We start from the raw sequence: 23,872 nt of genomic DNA on the forward strand, positions 1-23,872 counted from the left end.
AGAGACTGTTTGATTTTGCAAAATGGAAAGAGTCACTTAAAATAAGTTGTTTTTAAAATATAAGAATTTAATATATTATGTTAAATTGGCATCGGGGATGAGGACTATTAACTTTTGTTTTACCCTTATTCCGTAAGGGTAAAACCAAAACTTATAATACAAGAAGCTATTGTGAATTTGTCGGCATAATACTTTGTAACTGTTATTTAAGCAAAATGCACTTGTGATTTTGATCAATAAATGCAACTGATCGCGGTTAACACAATCACTAAAATATCTTCATGTGTCCAATTTCTGTTGATGTCACATAATATTGGTCTTCAGAAGGGAGTCCGTCTGCTACAGCGGGCATCGGCAGAAGCACAACTGAAGGAACTAATTCCCGCTGACATTGTGGACGCCATCTTGTTTATGGAAGGATTTTCTTGCCCTTTCATCAGCAGGTCGAAGAGATCTTACTCCCATGAACACAGGTTGATCGTTCGATTACCCGTTTTATTTGCCTCCGTTTTCTTCATTTGTACTTTCATAATACAGGAAATGCGGCCACCATGCACGATAGCAATAATGTGTGACCTTGTTAAGGATAGAAACCAACAATTACTACAACAATTTCTGGACATTTTCTTGCATTAGTTCATTTGAAGTATTTGGGTCACTCACTCCAAGTGTCTGTGTGTCTGCTGAACCCTTATTGAACTGGATCCATGGACCGCAAAACCTGCATGACATAACTGAATAATCTGGAATCCTGCAGTGATTGGACGGAAACATTTTAGGGTCTTATAGACTCTGTTTTTGGTGTTAACTTCCTAGGAAAAAAAACTATCGACTCCCATGTATACAAATAGTTTGCTATAATATTTGCTTACACTTCCTTTCTGGTACATGTATATGGTTCATTAGAGGTCTAAGGATTTTGTGCAATACTCTTGTACTGTTGTATTTTAATGTATTTTCTATAGATTTTATAAATGTAATTAATACTACGTAATTGTAAACTCTTCTTATGCCGTGTTTTTTCTTGTACTTATGTGCATTTTGTTTTTGTCTGGGTCGTCTTTCGCTGTAGTTGGGTATCATCAGGCCTGTTCTCTGTAGTCTTATTTTAAGTGTTATGTACTGTTTGCCTGGAAACATATAGTAGGTAAGTGTAATAAATAAAAAAGACAAAGTAGGCATAAAAAACCCAAGATTAATTCAACATAAAAGCTACTGACTAGAACAACCTTTCGAGCCCCATATGCCTAGTTCAATTACCTAAACAAACTTAACCTAATGCCACATAACTGTTTTAACGTTCCTTTTTATGACTCATATACCTTGGATGCAATTGGTTGTCAAAAGTTTCTCTTGCGCATTGATGGTTTGTTCATTGAAAAGTTTGGAACCTTGCGCGATAGGCCTAGCCGGTCCATGTGTCCGTTATAGGCGAGCTCTGTTTGTTAATTTGCCAAGTTCTGCTCAATACTGATGGGCGCAGGGCAAAAAACATTCCTTCAACATTTAGAACAAAGGACTGGTCCTAATGCCTGTTGTTATTATTTTCAGGAAGAAGCAAACTTGCGGGTACAACCATGTGTAATTCTCTTTAGTTTGACTGGTGGCTCTGAAAAGAGCCGGTTTGGTCTCGACGTTTCGAACAGTATAATCTGCTCGTCTTCAGGAGGTTATTATTTTTCGTTGGAAAATGCGTTGAAACCAAGCTAGAAGAGTTGCGACTCTTCGGCATAAGGTTGAAATTACCTTTGAAAGCGCGAGCAATCCTGGTTGGCTCATATATTTTGCGGTCACGTTCGGCACAGCATTCCCCTCTCCCGTGTGGATGTGGAGCGGGCATATGAGAAAGAGAAAGAAAGAAAGTTTGGCCTTCAACAGACCATGGAGGTGAATGGAATATCTCATGACATGACGTTCAATCAAAGTCAAGCTGTTTGCCTGGCATCTAGACGAGATGCCCTACTGTTTTAATCCGGATGTTGCCTCCATAGGATTTGAAACGGTATCATGTTTTTCAACCATTAGTAGAATCCATATTTTTTTTTTTTACAAAGACTTACTAATGTGGGTTAGCCCCCCCCCCCCCCCCCCCATGGAACACGATATAAAAAAAAACTGTTGACTGACACGCTTTTGTGAACAAACACCGGCCTTGGAGAAAGAATTGAGCTGTGTCATGCATGAGAGCACAAAAAACCTTGTGCGTGTATACAAGTAAGGCCTATTTGCTCATATGTTAATATTTAACAAAGGGCTGTATGATGAATTGCACGATATCTGGAAGGCTTATTTCAATGCATGCATTATTTATAGCCTGAACACTAGCGTCTAAAGTTCACTTTTTGGTAACCGCGCCTTAACTAGGTCGCTACACAGTTTACAGTTAACGCCATTTACATGTTAAGCTTGCTACCGAACAACACAGTCGAAATTTATACCGATTTGTTTTTAATAAAAAAGTTTCCTAAATTGTGAGAGGCGAAAATGGACAACAAAGGCTTCGATGACATCGAGATGCAGCCGCCGGGGAATTCGACGGATTTGCCGGCGAATGGGGACTACGAAAATGTGGAAAAGTCTTCAATGAAAGGCATGGACGAGAATGAAATCAGTAAGAAGCCATTGGAGGAATACATCGAACCGCACGATGGGCCATATGCAGGTAAACAAATAGTATACGCCCCCAAGATAGTTATCAGCTGTGAAGAGAATTGTACACTGCAAAACCGGGGTGTTAAAGTTGACACCGCGGGTGTCGTCACACAAATAAAAAAATTAACACCACGGTGTTAAAACAACACCAATGTAAATTGTGATTCTCCTTTCAGTATTGCCAGTTTTTGCAGTGGTATGAAGATGATAGTGGAACCACGTTGACAATAAAATAATCTTACTAAAAAAATCATTTAGGAGTGGCCTGACGTTTCGACCCTAACTTGAGAGCATTTTTTTCACGATACCTGCAAGAACTTTTTGCATAACCTTTCTATATGGTACCCGAAAAACCTATTTTATCCGCTCCATTAAACCACTAACAAACATCAACATATCAACATTCATTTTACAGACATCACGCAACCAATTGAAACGGTATAGGCCTATTCAGTTCTGTCCTTGCTCTAACACTATAGAGCCAGGCTGTTTGTAAAAGAAAATCCAGTTTGAAAACAAGAAATAAACGTATTCACTTTTGTTGTGTGTGTGCCTTTCTGTCCAGTGTACATGCACATTTTGCGGTTGCCAAATATTATCTTAGGACTGTTTTGCCACTTTCTGGTTTGGGTACAGTCTACTACGTCCTCAACTTGTCACAGCGTAAAAACTAACAAAAAACCTTCAAAACTGGTCTCTGCTCCGGTGTTCGCATGAATATATGTTGGCAGGTCGAGACAATTGAATCAACAGGGCGTGATATTCCAAAAGAATCTCTAAAAGAACCCCCTAGTTTTCGTGTAAATAATGGTGTTACTCGGGTAATCGAAGGTAATCTCTAAACACGCGATTTAGTAGGCGGAGTTATCTCAAGGCTAGTTTTTATAATCTGCTTACCTAAATTCAAGAAAGCTGTTTTACGTAAATTTATTTCCCACGCATTAGTCTATAGGAAAATCCACACAAGCAGCAATGGACATCGATCAGCCAGCATTTGGAGAATGATTTTGATCACTAAATAAAAACAGCTATTGGGATCGATCCCTGGGTTAAAGATTTTTGAAATTGTCATTCTGTATTATTGTGAAAGTTCTCAGTCGATCTCTAAGGGTGTTATACATACTAAAATAGTTCAGGGGCCCACTGTGGCATTTTTGAGAAGCCAACAACGAGCGTACGAAGCCATGGGACCATGAATGCCCGAGATACCAAATGAAATTCCGCAAGATTATTCAAGTTGGGATCTGAGTCAGTTGTTTTGATTTGAGTCGCCCGTCTTTTGAATTTAATATTAAATAAATAATACAAATAACTGGAACCAACTTCATAAACCATGTTGGCCGAAAATATCCATGCAAAGCAAAACATGGGTAGGGTACAACAAAAACCTTAGCTGGTATCTCATTGTTATATACTTATTGAAGTGTTTTGTGCTAACAAAGGCATTACAAAATTGTCACTGTTCCATAAGTTTTTACGCGATATGTATAGAGATGTTAAATTTGCATCGGGGATAAAGAATTTAAATTTTACTTTTTACCCATACACCGATATGTGTTAGCACTGTGTACTCAGTACTTTCCCGGGTTCTGTGGGAAAAATATCACAGGCATGTTACTCGGGTGGGATTCGAACCCAAGACCCATGCAATTCTAGAGCAGTGTCCTACCAACTAGACTACCGATGTTATTCTTCATCCGCGATGCAAATTTAACATCTCTTATATCGTTGCGGTACCCGCTGCCAAAACATAGGATTCGAACTGCCTCTAGCTACCGGGCAACCTCGGTAGTCTAGTTGGTTAAGACACTGCTCTAGAATTGCAAGGGTCGTGGGTTCGAATCCCACTCGAGTAACATGTGAGTATACAGTGCTTACACACATCGGCGATATGTATAATTATTAACTTGGGCAATATGGCGTAATTTAGCACTTTGACAAAATGTCCACACTGGCAATGGACTCTGGTAGGTTTGATCGTGCACAGTGTTTGAGCCTGTGTTTGTCCACATAAGCTATGGTTAGTTCCAGGATCGAACCTATCAAAATTAGGCAGTGATAGTTTGGCAGTAATTTGGCTTGGCTTAATACCCGTAAACGTGTGTGGAATAGGCAACATACGACTGTTTAACCGTAATAAGTGTCTAGTAATTAGGCAGGTGAATAAGCTCGCTGAGACCACACGTTGATCGTGATAGTGTTCAGGCTTAGGTTTGTCCACACATCACTAAGTTAATGGTTATTTCGAGAGCCTATCAATATTACGCATCACTGAGTGTTTGGGGGATGGAGTAGGCTTGGCTTGGTCATATTAAGTGCGGGAGCAAGAGGCGAGATAAACAAAAATGTTCAACCGTATAAGAAGTGTCTAATCAGCCAGGAGAATAAACTCACTGGGACCGTAGTTTGGTGATACAGGACCGAACCTATAAAAATCACGCACGGAGAGTTTGGGAGTCTTGGAGTAAGCTTGGCGTGGGAGGAAGAGGCGACATGTTTAACCGTAACGAGTGTCTAATCAGGTAGGAGAATAAAGTCGATGAGACCGGGGAGGAATGAACTTAAGACACACCACAGACGCCTACTCCTTGAAGAGTTGATAGAAGCATCCGTCTGGAATAGTCCTCCCCGTATAACCTTTTCCCTGCTCCTTTGGTTCAACTGTTTCTTGTGGATCAATCTTCCTGCACCGCACACCTCGGTGTCGTTCATTTCCAGCTGACTGACGTCATGAGGCGACGCTGTTAAGCTTTGCGGGGTTGGACATTGATCTAGTGCGATTACATGAATCTAGATTCATCGTGACGACAGAACGGCTGGGTTTCAATATTTATAATTCACCTCAAAATGAATCCATGAATCCTTTACGCGGTCTTATTTTATTTAACCCATTCAAACAAAAATTCTCCCTTCTTTACTAATAAAAAAGTAGTACAATAATAAAAAAGACATCATGTTGTGGTAATTAATTATTGCAATAAAGAGAGCGACCATGTGTAGGTAATTTGATGTCTGTACTTGAAGGGAAGTTAAACGTTATGGTAATCAACCTTAAAATTAATAGCAATTAAAACTGACTTCGTACATAGGAGTTTTCGATTGGTATAAAGCATGACTTCGAAGTAGTGGTGGCTATTTAAAAATCTTCACCAATCTGAATCTGAGAAACGTTACTGTCAGACACGATTCTCAGATGGTGTATTCCAATTACGGATTATTCTTCTTTGATATAAACAATCAGGATTTTTAGTATCTCATAATCGCTACCACCTTTTGAAATGACATTTTCACAGGTTAGTTTGATTGTTTATACATCTACATTATTGGGTTGAAACAATCAAACTGTTCCACAAACCAAATTTCGGTCATTGGACACTTTCGGTACAGACTTTTTTTTTTAAAGTTCACAGATTTAAAAATAATTTACAGGGTTTACAGAAGGTAATGGTGAAAGACTTCTCTTGAAATATTGTTCGATGAAATGCATTACTTTTTGAGAAAACATTAAACAATATCAATTCTCGACATCGAAAATTTACGGATTTATTTTAAACACATGTCATGACACGGCGAAACGTGCGGAAACATGGGTGGGTTTTCCCGTTATTTTCTCCCGACTCCGATGACCGATTGAGATTGAGCCTAAATTTTCACTTGTTATTTTATATTAAGTTGTGATACACGAAGTGTGTGCCTTGGACAATACTGTTTACCGAAAGTGTCCAATGGCTTTAAATGATGTTGGTTGTTTGAGTACTGCGTTGTGGTTTATTTGCTGCTTTAACTAGTTCAAATGAAAGAGAATAACACATTGCCAAAACCTTTGACATGAATGTACAACAGAGAGTATGAGCCTGAGCCGTAAACATGTATTTGGGCTGCAGGCCTAAACTCTTGAACACCGTTGAGACTTGAGACTAAAACTAATATTCGGACGAAAACAAGAAGGGGGAAAAACACGTCTGCCATTTTTCTGAATCAATACACACGATGTGCCTATATATGGCCGGATTGTCGTCATTGCGATAATTATTCCCATGCTGAGAGAATCTAACATCGATTGTCGATAGAGGGAAGGTATAAGAAAATACATTCCGTGTACGAGAGAACCATTAGGGAATTCCTTCTGTCTACCCTCACCATTGAGAGGAAAACGAACCTCCAGCCTCCCTGATGGATGAAGTATGCCTCAAGTGTCGTTGTAGAGAAGAGAAATTCTGCCCGTGAGATCAATTCATGGTTTGAGTTCTGTCTTGGGGAGCCTGCCCAAGAAAAACAAGTGATCTGTAAGGTCTGGGGGCTGGAGGGAATTCTGAGGAGGAGAGCGGTATTCGTGCGTGGGCTTGTTGCAAGTAGATGTTCATTTATCAGAGCAGAAACTGCTTGATCTTTGCAGAGGACGGAACAGACTAAAAGTCACATCATGTTGGAAATTGAATACCATCCGCAAGAACACACAGTGCCGCCATGGACCGGTATGTCTATACTAAGTATTCACCGCATTCGTAAATTATTGTAGTGTGGAAATGTGTGAGAATTCGGGGTAAAATGAGTCGAATTAAGTGTTTACTTAAATTTCTTGTTGAATACATAAGTGCATGTGCATTGAAACATATTTATTGTTGTTCTCGATTCGACCGCGGACCTCATTGGTTGAGCGTATTGTAAATGTTATAGTTTGTCTCAATGCAAATGCATGTCTTATAGGACCATTGCCTACAAGCTCTGCTCCTATAAATGGATCCCTCCGAGGTATCCTATTTATTTTCATGTTGATATTTCTTTGCTGTATTGTTTTCTTTAAACTGATCTCCCTTAAAGACACTTGACACTATTGGTAACTGTCAAAGACCAGTCTTCTCACCTGGTGTATCTAAACATTATGCATAAAATTAATAACAAACCTGTGAAAATTTGAGCTCAATTGGTCGTCGAAGTTGCGAGATATGAATGAAATAAAAACCACCTAAGTCACACGAAGTTGTGTGCTTTCAGATACTTGATTTCGAGACCTCAAATTCTAAACTTGAGGTCTCGAACTCAAATTCGTGGAAAATTACTTCTCTCTGGAAAACTACCTCACTTCAGAGGGAGCCGTTTCTCACAATGTTTTATACCATCAACCTCTCCCCATTACTCGTTACCAAGTGAGGTTTTATGCGAATAATTATTTTGAGTAATTACCAATAGTGTCCACTGCCTTTAAAAGATGATGTCTGTTATTTTTTGATATTGTAAAAAATAAATGAACCCTGAACCTTGGTTTGTGTACAATATACAAAATTATATTGTAATTACATTAGCTGTTATCCTTGTTTTTAATATTTTTTTAAAGTCACGTTTTTGAGGGAGGGTGTGTTTTTGGAGAAGAATTTGTTTAAAGATTGATGTTTGATATGGTGTCAGTCGCGTCAAGAGCACGGATATTGTTTCATTATGACCAGACTCCTTTTCATTATTGTTACTCCTAGTATATAATTTCTTTTTATCAATTCATCTATTCATGGCATTGAAACCACGTGACTGTCTGGAGATCTGTGACGGGAAGAGCGAAACCAAATTATTATAACAATTTACCTCGAGCTTTCTGCTGCAGCTATCGTGGCATTTGCAAGTAGTCCTTAATGCAACATCAATAATTGATGTTTCGTTATGCAGCATCCACGTTGCTATTTTGAGACTAATAACACGACACTTAGTGCTTGAAAATAGTCTGTCATTATTGGAGACTGGAGAAAAGAAAAAGAAATGTGTACAGTGGAGCTATGTTGAGTGCTTTTGGTATAATATTTCGAGTAGGCCTGGTTAGGCTATTCTGAGGACATGACTTCAATCAATGCACAGGACAGATTGAGGTTGTGTGACTTTTAAGAGCTGCGGTGATAAAAAGGCCTAGTGTTATTTAAATGATACCTCTAAGTGGCGGCTATCCGCTTATGGATATCAAATCTATCTATATATTTCTCAATTCTTTCTGTTTGCGATTCAATGAGCCAGGCTTCAACTGAAATTAACCTTAAGAGATGAATAGGTTCGTCATGCTTCAGGACTCACCATTGTGTTGACCCTCACTCTGTGTGGTGAAGAGACCCCCAAAAACGAATAATAAATACGCTAGATAACTTATATTTTTAATAAAAGGTATTTTATACACGAGCTACCGCAGGCTACTTCGTTTTGCTTAATTTATTTTGCAAACTATACCGCATGAAGGTCTGGACATCTTTTGTATTACGCAGGGGCTTTACAGGAAAATGGACACGTTGCCTTGGATTCGGCGATTTTGATTATAAAAGCCATTTGAATGCGATGAAATGAACATAGTGGAAATAATAGTAGAATTTAATGAACGACACAAAATATGACTCGGCAAAGACTAGGTGATTGCATTTACTTTGTGAAGTTACACGGTCCGCCATTTTTGTGATTTATTTTTTGTAAAACGGTTGACCTTGTTAAGCTTTCAAAGTAAAATGAAAATCAAGCAAATTATAGAGGCATGATTTTGTGAATCATTGTACATGTGTTCTAGTTATCAACCATCTTCCCAACCATTGTACGCTTCATAACCAATGCTTTTTTATATCCATAAGCGCTCAATCCAACTTGGCAACATTTTATTGTTGCGTGTCAGAAGTTTTTATTTCTTACAGTCAACCCTCGTTATAAAGAGGTTTGTTTTGCTGTCCACTTGTAACAAGTTCCTGTTTAGATTTTAAAGATGTAATTTGGCCAGTCCCAGCAATCTCGTTTTAACGAAAGTGAACAGTGGCGAAAAACGTCAGTTCAAGTATACAAACTTGGCCGAAGTTTTAAAAATGCGAGTTGAGTTTCCATGTAGGACCAGCTCCTTTTGACCGGCGCAAATGAGGTATTTCAGGTGTCCATTCAAAGGGGTATGTGCTTTCGGATTCGGCACTCTAGGCTATACAAAAAAAGATAATTTTGTTGTGAAGGAATATGTTTGGAAAACAGTATTCTAAAACGTAGAAATGTATAAATGAATTAATGATGTTACACGATCCGCCATTTTGCTGGACCAGCTTTTCGACTGCACAAAGCGGACCAGGTTCCACTCATTGTATTTCGAGATGCAAAATTGTAACTTGAAAGGCTACTCGTTAAGTACAACACACTGCAAGTGTTTTTATTACTGCATTGTTAGGAGCAAAACACAAGAGCAAAATGTTACGAGATATAAAGGCATGAGCCTCAGTAAAGTTGTTGAGGTATGTGCATGAACTATGCAGGCATGCGATACTTGGAGGCGATTGCCTCCATGTCCCTTGGTCATTGCCTTGGTGCCCTTGAAATGCTTTAGTATAGAAATTCACATTTTCCTCATACATTGTGCCCTTTACCAATAAGGAGATCGTGCCTTGGTGCCCTTGCCCTTTCGAAAACGAGGCATACAGGCCTGAATATCCATGTCTTTTCACGACAACTCTCTTTTCTTTTCCAGGTATGGGCAAAGAGGAACTCCTTCGTTACTCCCGGGGTGCCTCGTGGCAAATCGCCCGTTGGTTTCTGCTGTTGCTGCTCCTGGCTGGTTGGTGTGCCATGCTTGGTATGTCCATCTACATCATTGTTGTGACACCCCGTTGCCTGCCGTGGTGGCAGACCAGCGTCATCTACCAGATCTACCCCCGCTCATTTAAGGATAGCGATGGCGATGGTATTGGTGATCTTAAAGGTAAGACGGAGGGTCAACCTTTAAAAAATAGTGGGACTAAATCTGAGGAAACAATTTTGTTGAAACAATGTTTTTTTATGTAGCCTATTAACAACTCGTGAGGTGCAGGTGAGAATGCGCATGCTTAATTATACCTCGTGGTTTGAAGGGAAACAAAGAGACAGAAAAAATGAAAACATTTTAAGCAAAGTCTAATGAGAAATTGAACATTTTGTTCGAATTCTGAAGTTTAGCAAGAAACGGTAATATCATCAGAGGTCTGCCTTTAAAGCGTTTAAGTTTATGAAAGTAGCAGAACAAGAGCAAATACACGACCTTACTCAAGAGCAAAGTGCTTTACGCTAGAAATAATACATTGTGCTATATTAATAAGGACAATCAAATGGAATTCAACTATTAATTTTCGTTTCAATTGTACATACTCATTCTGCATTTTTTGTGTACTTCTATCACACCTAATTAATGACTCCCCTCTTAGTTGTTTTGTATATATCTCTAGGCAACCTAGTCATTGTATATATTAATTACTTTCATTCCTTTAATTTGTAAATAAGTTTTGAAGTGTTTTGTTTGTGAATGATTATATATTTTTGAGTGTGAATAAACGGAGTCGTATAACTCCAATCAAGAGGAAAAAAAGTGCTTTAAATGTCACTCTTACAGCTTTCAATGTAGAAAGGATTTTGATCATTTCACTGAGAAGTAAATAAGATATCAGTTTTTATGCCTCAACATTTGAATCCATGGACATTATTTGCTCTTGATTTTCGGCGATATTAAATTTTCGCATGTTAGTTTTGAGGTTTATACTTTTTATGTAGGATTTAAACAATCGAACGGTTCCCAAAACCAGACATATATACGTTGTCGAGTCGGCCTACCGAGTACCACTTCTGCGGCAACCTGCCGACACAGAGCGAAATGTGACCAGCTTGCATCTCATTATAACTCTTTCCACGATCTCACTGACTCGTCGCCATGCAGTCCATGCTTGAACATGTGACTGAGAGTAATAATTGTACCACAGTCTGCCAGAACAGAACACTTACTCAAGTTTCAATTGAGAACCCTCTCATCTTTCCAAATAGTGAATGACAATTGCGGCAATGTATGTCCTTTTCATGAGGGCTTGCTTTCCTCCAATTGTTTGTATTGTTTGTTTGCTCGAAAGAACTTCTTTCCCCAACACAATTCAGCAACTAAGCCCGAGTAAAAAACATGTAATACGAACCTAATTTTTGGTTTTTGTTTTCAATGTTTTCAAATTATCCTGAATACAGTTGATTAGATTGTGTTTTGGAAAATAGTGGTGGTTGCTGATTGAGTTGAAGATTATGTTTACTGCTTCTAGTCTTCAATAGGGCAACAACAGAATACTATTCTTGCTGGGTAGATTACGTTCTTATGATGTAGTGTGTTCAACCTTCCACACAGGTAGTACCTAAAAAGCAGGGCAGTACTTTTCTCCCGAATTCAGAAAAATCTACTCCGCGGTAGTACAAAATAAAGCAAGGCAAGTTCTCATAAATTAGAAAATAATCTACCAGCAAGTAGATTACACACATATATATATATTGGTTACTGCAAACCAAACATTGAAAATTCCATAACAGATTACGGTGAGCCAGCGGTACGATTTGAAACTATGCATGGTGGGAGTCATTACAGGAACACGTTGCCTTGGATCGGTCGAGTTGGTCTTTGTAAAGCGTCCTGTAACCGTTTGTTATAAAATCGATATGGTTAGAAAGATGTTGTAAAAGTAGAATACAATGATCTACACAAATATGCCTCGAAATTGCGTGGTTTTCGTTTTACCTCGTCGACAAACACGGTCGGCCATTTATGGGAGTCAAAACTTTGACTCCCATAACTGGCCGATCGTGTTAGTTCGCGACGTAAAATGAAAACCGTGCAATTTTGAGTGTTGTGTGGATCATTATATTCTACTTTTAAAACATCTTTATAACCATATGCATTTCATAACAAACGGTTTCAAACGCTTTTCATAGACCAACTCGACCGATCCAAGGCAACGTGTTCCTTTGATCAGGAGTGCGTTTTGACGACCCCTACCAGAAACATTGGTTATCGGTTGAGCGTTTTCGCGTGTTCGGTTGAGCGCGGTGACGATGCTGTTCAGACCAACCGGTAACCGACTTGTTGAGTTGGTTGGGCTTTGGTTGTGGTCGCCAAAACGCACCCCATATAGTTTGTGCTTGCACCACATGTAAATCTCATTGAATTGTGTTGGTTCTGAAAATAATCAGTGGTTGACAACTTAACGTTTTGATCATGTATGCTCTAATTGGAACAACCGGTCTTCTCAGAACCAATATTATTCAAAATAGATTTGGTGCTACCGCAAACACCGCCAGATGGTAGGCCTATATGATTTGAAATATCCCCAAACAAATAACACACAAAAACCCAAACAGCCAAACAAAAACCCATACTCAATTCGAGCAAATAAAATTTAGGGTATGAAGGTTGGTTATTCATGCACCACGTTCCTATTTATGTCTCTGGCAAGTATTGACATTTTTTGAAAATAAAGTTTTTATGTTTTTGTGTTGGTTATTTTATTGTTCTCTTGTCATTGAATTCGACATGATAAAAAAAAAAAAAAAAAACACTGTTGTAGTCTAGTTTGGAAACAAAAGTCTGAGAAAACGTAATAACCCTTTTGGTGTGCAATGCATTGACAACCGAGCGAGAAAGCTTGTTTCGTGAATTCACTATGTTGTTTAGAATAGAATCAGGCGGACATGCTGGGTATAATGACTTGTCTTACATTTTTGTCTTTCATAAGAACAACTTCATTAACAATTCTTAAAACAAAAACAAAAATTGTTGGGCCCTATAACTCCAAAATTCTGACTTACATCTAGTCATTTATTTCATGGCGAAAGCCAGACACACGCGCTATTTATTTCATAAAAAAAAATAGATATATATTTTAGTGAACACGCTTTCAATTTGTTCTTTTGAAATCCGTTAAAGAAAAATGATAACACGTTATGCACAGTCATTCGAGTAATCACCTATTTAAAAATTAACATTTAAAAATTAACATTAATTGGTAACATTTTTTAGATAACATTTTCCTTATTTTTTGTTTTACTTTGTTTTTTTTTACTTTTTAAAAATGTTTTATTTTTATTTATTTAATTATTTGTTTCATTACTTATGTATGGTATTTATAAAATATAATTATATATTGAGGTGTGAAGTCAGTGATCCAATTGTTTTGGGTATCCTTTGGTGCATGTATGTTCGTCCTTATATATACTTCATTCAAAGATATATATCCACAAACAATTTCAAAATAGGTAAAAACTACTTCTCTCAAAAAAGCACATTGTTTACTTCCTAAGCAACTATACACTTCCATCATCCACAATCAAGTGACAGCATATAAAATATAAATTTGAAACATTGACCTTTATATGGCCATTATGCACCCAGCTGGAATAAGATGAACTTATGACATTCGTGCTTATTAAAACTCCAGAATCAAAACACTGTCTATTTCAATTTGTCTGAATGACAGGAATCACTGATAACGTTGCCTACTTGAAGGATCTTGGTGTGGGTGCTGTACTTCTTAACTCCATCTACCAGTCTCCTCAAGTTGATCTTGGCTACGATGTGTCTGACTTTGAGAAGGTTGACCCAATCTTTGGGACAACGACTGATTTTGAGAATCTTGTGGAGGCTCTACATGGGGAAGGTTTGTATTAAAAAAAAAAAATTATATTTCAAGGTGGGAGCCAATTGCCCTTTCACCTCATATTATTTTGATAAAATGATGAGATCATTTATCCAAACTCATAACAAGCATCTCTTTGCAAGACGACAGCGTTTTCAAAAGTGATTTTTTTTATCGGTTATTTTTTATTATCACCAGTCTAAAGTTCTAAACAATTTTAGGTGTATAAAAAAAAATCTAACAAAAGCCCGTTTTTTTCGTGAACAATCATCAAACAAAATCAAATGTCGTCAATTTTGTGTTGTATTAAAGCAAACCTGTAAAAGACAAACAAGCTTTGAAATGTCTGATGAATGCCAATAGGTGGGAGGGGGGGTAACAAAAGTTTAAAGATGGTGCATGTGTTTGTCCAAAATATCTCCCCTTGAAACGATGATTTAAATATTTACATCATATGCCATCTACTAAAGCTCACTATGGCTTAACAAAATTGCGTTTTGATTTCATATTTTCATTGTTTTATTTTAAAAGGGATTAAAAGGATTGTAAGACACCTTTAAACTAATTTCTCTCCCTCATTGTCTCCTATACCTTTAGACATCAAGCTCATTTTGGACTTCATCCCGAATCAATCCAGCAATATTCATGAGTTTTTCAACAAAAGCATGGCTGGTGAAGATTCCGATTATCTCAATTGGTACACGTGGGCAGATGAAAAGAACAACTGGGTAATACTATTTGTCTCTTTAAGAGAACTCTTTAATAAAAACACCGGACATGTTTGGTAATTGTCAAAGACCAGTATTCTCACTTAGCATAAAATAACAAACCTGTGAAAATTTGGGCTCTAATTGGTCGTCGAAGTTGCGAGAGAATAATGGAAAAAAACACACCCATGTTGCGCAAGTGTGGTTTCAGATGCTTGAGTTGGAGACCTCAGCTGAGGTCTCGAATTTAAATTTCATTTTTTGGGGTGAAATTTGTTCTCTTTCTCAAAAACTACGTACTTCAGAGGGAGCCCTTACTCACAATGTTTTCTAACATCAACAGCTCTCCATTGCTTGTTACCAAGTAAGTAAGGCCCTTTAAGTTTGTCAAACCATGGCTTTGGCTTCGAGTCGGAGCCAAAGGCACAACCCAAGGTGGCGGGCCCCAAACTGGAGCCCAAACTGGAGCTGAAGCCAAAGCTGTTCTCGAAAATGACCCATACGTTCCCATTTTGGTGACAGTCCTTGTGTGACATAAAACTCTGAATAAAATGAACAATCATACCAGTTCCAAACACCAACTTTTGATATCGCATTTGAACAGTTGCCCATATTATTGTTATTCAATGAGGATAACTTTCCATAACTAATATTGACCTTGATTTAAATGCTTGCAATTCAAACCTAAATTTAACCATCTTTTAAATGGCTACCTTTCCTATAAAATTTAAACTTACTTTCCCCTTCATAAGTCAAACTATAACTATTTTAAAATTAATGTTGTTGCTAAGATTGTTCACAGTGCGTTATTATTGGCAGTAACGATTGTATTTTAATTGACCCGATAGCTGAGTACATACAGTGGGGATGCATGGGAACTGAACAGCAACCGCGCACAGTTTTATCTCCACCAATACTCCAAAGAGCAGCCCGATTTCAATCTGAGGAACAATGCTGTAGTTCAGTACTTAACGGTAAGCTTTATCTGTTCGTACAATTTCAGTATTTGTTTATCTTGTAGATTGTGTATATTGTTTCTTGTTGTTTATGCCTCATTATGCTGTATGGTACATCTTTAGATAATGTCTTCTGTTTATTCTAGTTAATTTGTACAACACACAAATACCCTTTTTATGCGCTTCTTAAACGTTTGGTATTATTATTGTATAATTATCTAAAAATTTACAATAATAACAGTATTGGGATACAAATTTTGATTTTGATTTTAACCCAACATGACATGTGATAAGCAAAACAAAAGTTATTGCAGCATACTATACTCATGTAGGATTTGAATAACGACCCAGCAATTTAAGAGCAGATGCTGCACCACTCAATGTCTTACATATTTTGCCCTGTGGTGAGTGAGACATCTACTCTAGAATGATGGTGGGTTCGAAACCAACCAAAGTAGTGCGTCAGTGGAGGTTTTTAAAAAATACTCGGGAAAGCACCGAGTACACAATTCTTATCACATATAGGTGTTTTTGGGTGCCCAGTATCCAAAAACCACAAATTAATTTGAACTGTGGACATTACTTTTGTTTTGGTTCTACCTGCGACATTCTTGAAAAAGTACAATTTTTGGAACTGATAAGGGGGGATGATTCTCCTAGGACTGTTAGGTTCATTCCGATATCGTCTCTAGTTCTGATACTAGCCACCCTTTTTACCATTTTTCTACAGGAGACGATCCGTCTGGGTATACTGATCAAAATACGCGTTCAAACCAATGGTTCTTTTCAGAACCAACCCTAACTCAATTTAAAGATTACCAGTACATGGTGACCGCAGAACCTTGACTATATCGTTCTTTCACCATGTTTCAAATCCTACCTATCACAATTTGTTCTTCTTCAGGATGTTCTGGACAAATGGTTTGTGTTGGGAGTTGACGGCTTCAGCATCACTGGGGTGAAGTATATGTTTGAGACAGATACTTTCTCTAGTAATGATCAGCCAGCACCGGGCTATGTTAATGACGGACTTGGGCCTCCTGTAAGTAAATTATTAGGGCACTCTGTATCTTCCTAACGCTATATTATTACATGTAGCTAAGCCATTAGGCCCAACACTTCACGGAGGCAACGAAGGCGATTGCCTCCATGCCCCCTGGTCATTGCCTCGGTGCTCTTGAAATGCTCTAGTAAAAATTGACAATTTCCTCATAGGAGAAAATGCCTTGGTGCCCGGCCCTTGCCCTTTCAAAAACGAAGCATACAGCCATGCAGCATGTTGGAGTGCTCAACTGTAAAACTTGTTAAAACATTTGCACTCAAACCTAGTCTGCTGGTAATAGTTTAAACAATATGTGTCGACTGGATGAGTTGGGTTTGAAGCTTTGCATGATAAGGAAAAGCTCTAGGAACTATAGGTTTGGGGTTGAGTAACATGTAAGAATCTCTCCAAGTCTCTATGAGTTGGTTCTGAACATCAACAGGACGTGACTTACCAATACTCAGATTAGCTGGCGTACATGGATGGCACTCTCATAGCTGCCAACCTGCAATCAGGGAGACTAAATTTATACAGTAATGAGACCTTTTAAGATTACATTCAACATAATGGGGACAAAGCTTGCATAATCAAGGAGATTTTTTAATGTGTACCTCTTTTTTTTTTTTTTTTTTTGGGGGGGGTGGATTTTTTGGCAGAATCAGGTAGAGTTAGCAGCTCTGCAATCTAAGCTAGGTTAATCTCTTTGTTTTGCAGAGAGGGAGTAAGTTCATACTATCATCCTTTAAAATTCCAGTCTTATTTGCTAATTACCTCAAGCCCTAATTGTCTGTATAGTCAGCAAAGCAGTTGACCCTACATTATCACTGTCTCTAACACTGTACTTGGTGATAATAATATCCTACAGAAACAGTACAACAGCCTGCTTCATGACAAGTCTTCAGAGTTTAACGGTTTGCAACACAAACTACTCAAAGAATGGCGAGATGGAAAATTCAATCAGTTTTCCTCGGCCGGCACTTACAGGTACTTGTTCTGGACTTGAACTTCTTAACACTGCATTTTGTTGATTAGATAGCCATGAGTAGCTCACAGGCAGGGTATATGGAAAACACTGCTTGATTTTTGGCTTGGGCTTTGACCTTTTGCCAGTTGAAAAAAAAACTTTTGTATGCGACTTCAAAAAGGCGAACGCTGTCACAACCACAAGCATAATAATCCATGGTTTCGTAAAAGAACAGAGAATCAAAGAGACTAAGATTGAAAGCTTTAACCAAGACTGTATGAGGACTAAACATCTGTAAAATAGACTGAAACCAAGATCCGAAAAAGCTAATCCTGAGTTCTGACTGTGCTTGACTGAGAGACCTTATAATGGGACCCAAAGGTCTCAAGATATAGATTTTATTAAATAAGAAACTCAAAATGACAATTTGGGATTGCCCTTATTGATCCATAGAGTTATGCTGAGTGATTCTGACAGTAACTCAACATACGCCAGGACTTACTACGGCAGCGAGGAGGAACCTGAAGTTGATCTTCCCATGAACTTTAACCTTTTGAAACTAGGGGATACCAACGGTGGTTGGTCACCAAGCACCATTGGTACAGGGTACACAACTGGTATTGAAGTCTATGAACTGGTCAAAGACTGGATGGACAATCTACCCTCTGGAAAATGGCCAACATTTATGGTAAGCATTTATGGTTTCCCAAAAGAAAATTTGTAGAATGGACTTGGAATAGTAAGCAATCATGGGCTCCCAAGGAACACAAAACCAGAGATTTCAATCATTACACATGTAGGCCTATCTAGGTCTGATTTTATAAAGCTATTAAGCAAAATTTTATGCTAAGAACAGCAAAGGAGTAAACCATAAGTGTAATTCAAAAACATTTGACAGTATCTTGCATGCCTCCTGACGATGACTAGAGCAAAGTACTCGAAACGTTGAGACCAATTTAAGAACTTACTCCGCGGTAGTACAGTTAATCACGACCCTATAAGCTAGTGTAGTAGTCCCGTCCTATTTTCTATACCATCCGCCCGAGTAATAGTTAAAAAGCAGGACAGTTCTTTTCAGAACTGAGAAGCCTCCCGAACCCCTGAACATCTACTCCGCGGTAGTAGAATAAAGCAAGACAGTTCTCTAACAACAAACTCTACCTGGCAATACACACATGGTGTTACCGCAAACCAAGTATATACCATGCATGTTCAGAATAGATTTGAATACTGTGGCGCCGTTTTCTGGGATTCAGATCTTAGGAGGTACATTTAAATGATGGCATGTCCACCTTTTGATGACTCTCAATAAGAGTTATAGATTCCAAGGAGCTTTTGGAACAGTATCCTCAGTTTTAGAGAATCATCAGTGCTACAGCATTATTCGTTAACCAGACAGTCTTATAAGTATGTTTAATTCAGATAAAAGTCTGAAATGTCTCACACATGTGTGCTTCACAGTCTCAACACAGGGCCAACTAACTAACGATGACAGCAAACATTTTGTATTGATTTATTTTAGCTTGGCCACCATGGAGTTCATCGTATTGCAAGTCGGTTGGGAGAAGGGTATGCTCGTGCTGCCAACATGTTGCTACTGACATTGCCTGGCACTCCAATCGTGTATTATGGAGACGAGATTGGGATGACTGATGTTGAAATAACAGAGGCACAACTCATGGATGTTAAAGCACTAAATGATATAGTAAGTATAAACGGCAATGGTTATTCAACGACTTAAAGGAACATGTTACCTTGAATTGCTCGAGTTGGTCTCTGAAAAGTGTTTGAAACCGTTTGTTATGAACTGCATATGGTTGAATAGAAATTTTAAAAGTAGAATATAACGATCCACACAAGTATCACTAAAAATGCATGGTTTTCCTTTTACCTTGTCGACAAACACAGAATGGCCGTGTTAGTTCGCAAAGTAAAATGAAAACCACGCAATATCGAGGCAAATTTGTGTGGATAATTGTATTCGACTTTTAAAACATCTTTCTACCAAAATGAATTTTATAACAAACGGTTACAAACGCTTTTTAAAGACCAACCCGACCGATCCAAGGCAACGTGTTCCTTTAGTATCGGAACCAATCAGCCAGTTGAAGACTGTGCAAGTATTGGAACTTCCAGGATCAAGTTGGTCTCCACCATTATTGAGTTTTACATGCGATTCTTTTTCTTCAAGTACTTAAGTTTAATCTTGTAAAATTAAAACTTAGCTTTGAAATAGAAGTAAAATAAAAACAACAAATAAGACTAAAGATAATGGAATGGTTGCAAAAAAATTAGACGTGATTAGAAAATAGGGTTCCCTAAAAAAAATAACCATCCTCGGTGTTAATTTCAAAAAGTTATTTGTACTATATACCACTTGAAAAAATAATGTTTGTGAAAAAAATTGCATTAATCAATAATTTTATTGTATCCGCAAAAAAAAAATGTAAAAATAAGATTTTATAGAAAAACATAGTCTGTGTTCAAGTTGTTTGGAAAGAGGGAACAAAAATGTAACAGCTCAAGTGTTCAAACTAAACTTTATACCTTGAAGGATACTAGCGACCTTTTTCATTTCTAATTTGATCGTTCTTCTTGTCTGAATACCACAGCCTAGATGGCAAACCAAGACTCGTGACCGTCAGCGCTCCCCGATGCAATGGACAAACAAATCTTACTCCGGCTTCACGGAATCTGAGACTGGATCCTGGCTGCCACTTCCACCTCAGTCAAAGTTCACCGATATCAATGTTCAGGTCAGTCAATAGTCATATATGGTGCGTCTGTTCTCAGACCAATGCCCGTGATTCCAAAATAATATCTTAAAACATACCCAAAATGATTTCATGTGGAGTTAAGTATAGGATTTGAATCTTTGCATGTTTGAATATAATTAGGTGAGGTTTGTGGTAGCTTCATGTGGAAATCTCTTCTGAGTAGTGTTTGTTCAGAAAAAAACTGGTGGTTGACAAGTCAAAAAATGTTTTCACATGGTGCAACCGCAAACCTCAACTGATTATCCTCCCACCATGCAAAGTTTCAAATCCTACTTAAAGGCAATGGACACTATTGGTAATTGTCAAAGACTAGCCTTCACAGCTAATGTATCTCAACATATGCATAATATAAAAAACAAACCCGTGAAAAATTGAGCTCAATCGGTCATCGAAGTTGCGAGCTAATAATGATAGAAAAATAACCCTTGTCACACGAAGTTGTGTGCGTTTAGATGGTTGATTTCGAGACCTCAAGTTCTAAACTTGAGATCTCGAATTCAAATTCGTGGGAAATTACTTCTTTCTCGAAAACTATGGCACTTCAGAGGGAGCCGTTTCTCACAATGTTTTATACCATCAATCTCTCCCCATTACTCGTCACCAAGAAAGGTTTTATGCCAATAATTATTTTGAGTAATTACCACATTTGCTTGTCACACGAAGTTGTGTGTTTTCAGATGCTTGATTTGAAACCTCAAAATCTAATTCTAAGGTCTCAAAATCAAATTTGCGGAAATTTACTTCTCAAAATCTACGTCAATTCAGAGGGAGCCGTTTTCTCACAATGTTTTATACTATCAACATCTCCCCATACTCGTTACCAAGTAAGGTTTTATACTAATAATTATTTTGAGTAATTACCAATAGTGTCCACTGCCTTTAAGCACTCATAGAATTCTGTCAGCTATGTACTGCACTATATAAGACTCCTGTTATTGTCAAGATGGATAATTGCTCCTATTACAATTCGTTATGACACACAAAATGAATAATTATGAAAAAGTTGTCATCAATGCAATCAGACTGGAAATGAGAAAAACCATTCTATGGACCTTATGCATTGACGTCATCCAGCCGCAATCTTAGAGGAAAAACGGTGACGAAACAATCGAGACGCACAGATTTGTACGCGCGGCGCACAGTTTTGGCCAATGAGCAACCTCCTTGTGACCTCTAGGTGAGGGCGCCCTACTGAAATGATGTCATGTGCATAAGGTCTATTAAGAACCCCCCTAAAATGTCCCTGGTTGGATTTCAAAGAGGGGGGGGGGGGGGGGGCATATGAGCAAACATTCATAGATGAGAAGAGAATTAGAAGAACATAGGAAGAGCACTTATAGCTAGCCTCCCTCTTGTCAGTTATCCATACAGCAAAATGATTTGAGTGTGAACATGAACAAAAATTTACCAGAGTTGGACTTGAACCAGCGACCGCCGGATTAACGTGCTGGGCGCTCTACCAACTGAGCTGTCTAGCCATACGTTGGCGGTTTTCCCTTTTTGTCAATATCTTTGTTCGGGGTGACAAAAAGAAAAATCTAACAGGATCATAATTTGTTTTTGCCCTGATACCGATGTTTATTAAGCCGGGTATACTTTGTAATTTCCCGAGTATATACAGTAATCAGTACACAATGATGTAAGGGCAAAAATTGTTTATATTCCTTCCCGATGCAAAAATTTTACATCTATTTCTAAGATCCTAAATGATTAAATCTTAACCAATTTTATTTCTGTTGGCAGACTTTGGCCAGTGATAAGAACTCCATTTTAAGCATGTTTAAAGCCATGACCCAACTACGAGCTGACAACAGACCCCTACGTCAAGGTAAAGTGGCCAAGTTTGTGCACAACACGCTCAATGTCGTCTCCTACATCCGAGAGGTGGAAAAAGAACGTGAACGATTCTTCGTCGCCATCAACTTCGGCCAGGACATGAGTTTCGAGAACGACTTCTATGACAAAGGACAAGGGGAGCTACCGATAGAGGGCACTATACTCGTGTCCACAGACATGAGGCGTAACGGAGAGCGCATTCAGTTGAATAAGGTTGCTCTGGATGCAGGGGAAGGGATCGTAGTTTTGTTAGATGAAATTGTGGAAGTAGATGAGTATCACTGGTTTCAGTATTTCAAACCGACTTAAAAACACAAACTGTCCCGTCGGAAAGTATAGTCAGTAGAAACCAGTCCATCACCCTTAACCCAAAAGGAACGCTACAATGTAAACCTAAGAAAATCATCATTCAAAGAAACTTGAGATAATTCTTCAGCATTTTGAAAGGATTTGATCTCAACAAGTTCTTGTTAAAAAAAAATGATAAAATATTGTAAAGCAGTTCTTGCATTTCTTAAATTCTTGAATAACTTCAAGTCATGGCAACATTTGCACCAGCCACTATCCCTGATACAAAGGCTGCACCATTTAAAAGAATAATAAACACTGATAAACAAAAGTATTCATGTGAGAATCTTGTAGGATTATCATATAACACTGCAATTGAATGATTAATTTTTTTAAGAACTAAATTTAGGCATAAGACTGTAGCAACACCAGGCAATTTTTCAAACAGCAAGTTTTTGCAAATCATCAAGTTATTACCAGCATCATGCTCTTTATAACTAAAGTTGGCTGTAATGATTTAGTTAATTGACACTACTTTGACTCGGCTAGCTGGTGGCTCTGGTCTATCAACCGACAATGATCTGATCTTAAAAAGACAATCTCATCCTACTGACTTTGAAGTTACGAGTTATTCATGATATTTCTATTCTATCAATATACCCTGGTGTGTAGTTTTATATATCCTACTTTAAATTAAATTTTCCAACATGAATTACAATTTTGTTTTAAATAAGTATGTTTATGGACTAAAATGATGGTGAGTAAGTCTTGTCAGACATGTGTGTAACTTTCTAATAATAAACCAAAATACTGCGAAACTGCTGGGAAACATCTTCTTCGCATCACAGATTTAAGAGTAAATATATCTCAAGATTTTGATGATGTGTTGCTCTCTTTTCTACAGAGATACATTGTTATTACTTTCTCATTATTCAAGGAAAGATCAAGTATTAAAAAGTTGACACCTTTGTATTAAAACTACTTCACTAACCAGTATTGTAATGACCATGGCTCAATTTCATGAAACTGTTTATCAGATTATACTGCTCATGATATTTCTTAGCTAAGCAAAAAATAATAGTGCACCAGTTGCATTAATAATAACAATATCGAAGTCTTATATAGCGCACGTATCTACCAAACAAGGTACTCAAGGCGCTGAGTATACGAACTTTCAGAGAGATAGGTTATTGCAGTGATGAATTCTGAGACCCAATTAGTTAGCACCTTCTAAGGGTTTACAAA

At 37.9% G+C, this 23,872-nt stretch overlaps 1 protein-coding gene across 2 annotated transcripts; it reads left to right on the forward strand.

Moving 5' to 3' along the window:
* The first annotated feature begins 2,331 nt into the window (after window positions 1-2,331).
* LOC117295473 (neutral and basic amino acid transport protein rBAT-like) lies at window positions 2,332-23,762 on the forward strand. 2 transcript variants are annotated; one of them, XM_033778146.1, is made up of 11 exons: window positions 2,332-2,662; window positions 10,115-10,345; window positions 13,899-14,078; window positions 14,655-14,785; window positions 15,613-15,738; window positions 16,625-16,762; window positions 17,628-17,746; window positions 18,180-18,414; window positions 19,249-19,431; window positions 20,339-20,482; window positions 22,247-23,762. In XM_033778146.1, exons 1-11 carry the CDS (start codon window positions 2,485-2,487, stop codon window positions 22,646-22,648), a joined length of 2,067 nt encoding a protein of 688 aa, XP_033634037.1. In that variant the 5' UTR covers window positions 2,332-2,484; the 3' UTR covers window positions 22,649-23,762. The 2 variants fall into 2 exon arrangements, with proteins under 2 accessions (XP_033634037.1, XP_033634046.1); XM_033778155.1 differs by lacking the exon at window positions 2,332-2,662 and adding an exon at window positions 6,663-7,127.
* Window positions 23,763-23,872: the final 110 nt, after the last annotated feature.

The sequence above is a fragment of the Asterias rubens genome, chromosome 1 (assembly GCF_902459465.1).
Source record: "Asterias rubens chromosome 1, eAstRub1.3, whole genome shotgun sequence".
Classification (NCBI taxonomy): domain Eukaryota; kingdom Metazoa; phylum Echinodermata; class Asteroidea; order Forcipulatida; family Asteriidae; genus Asterias; species Asterias rubens.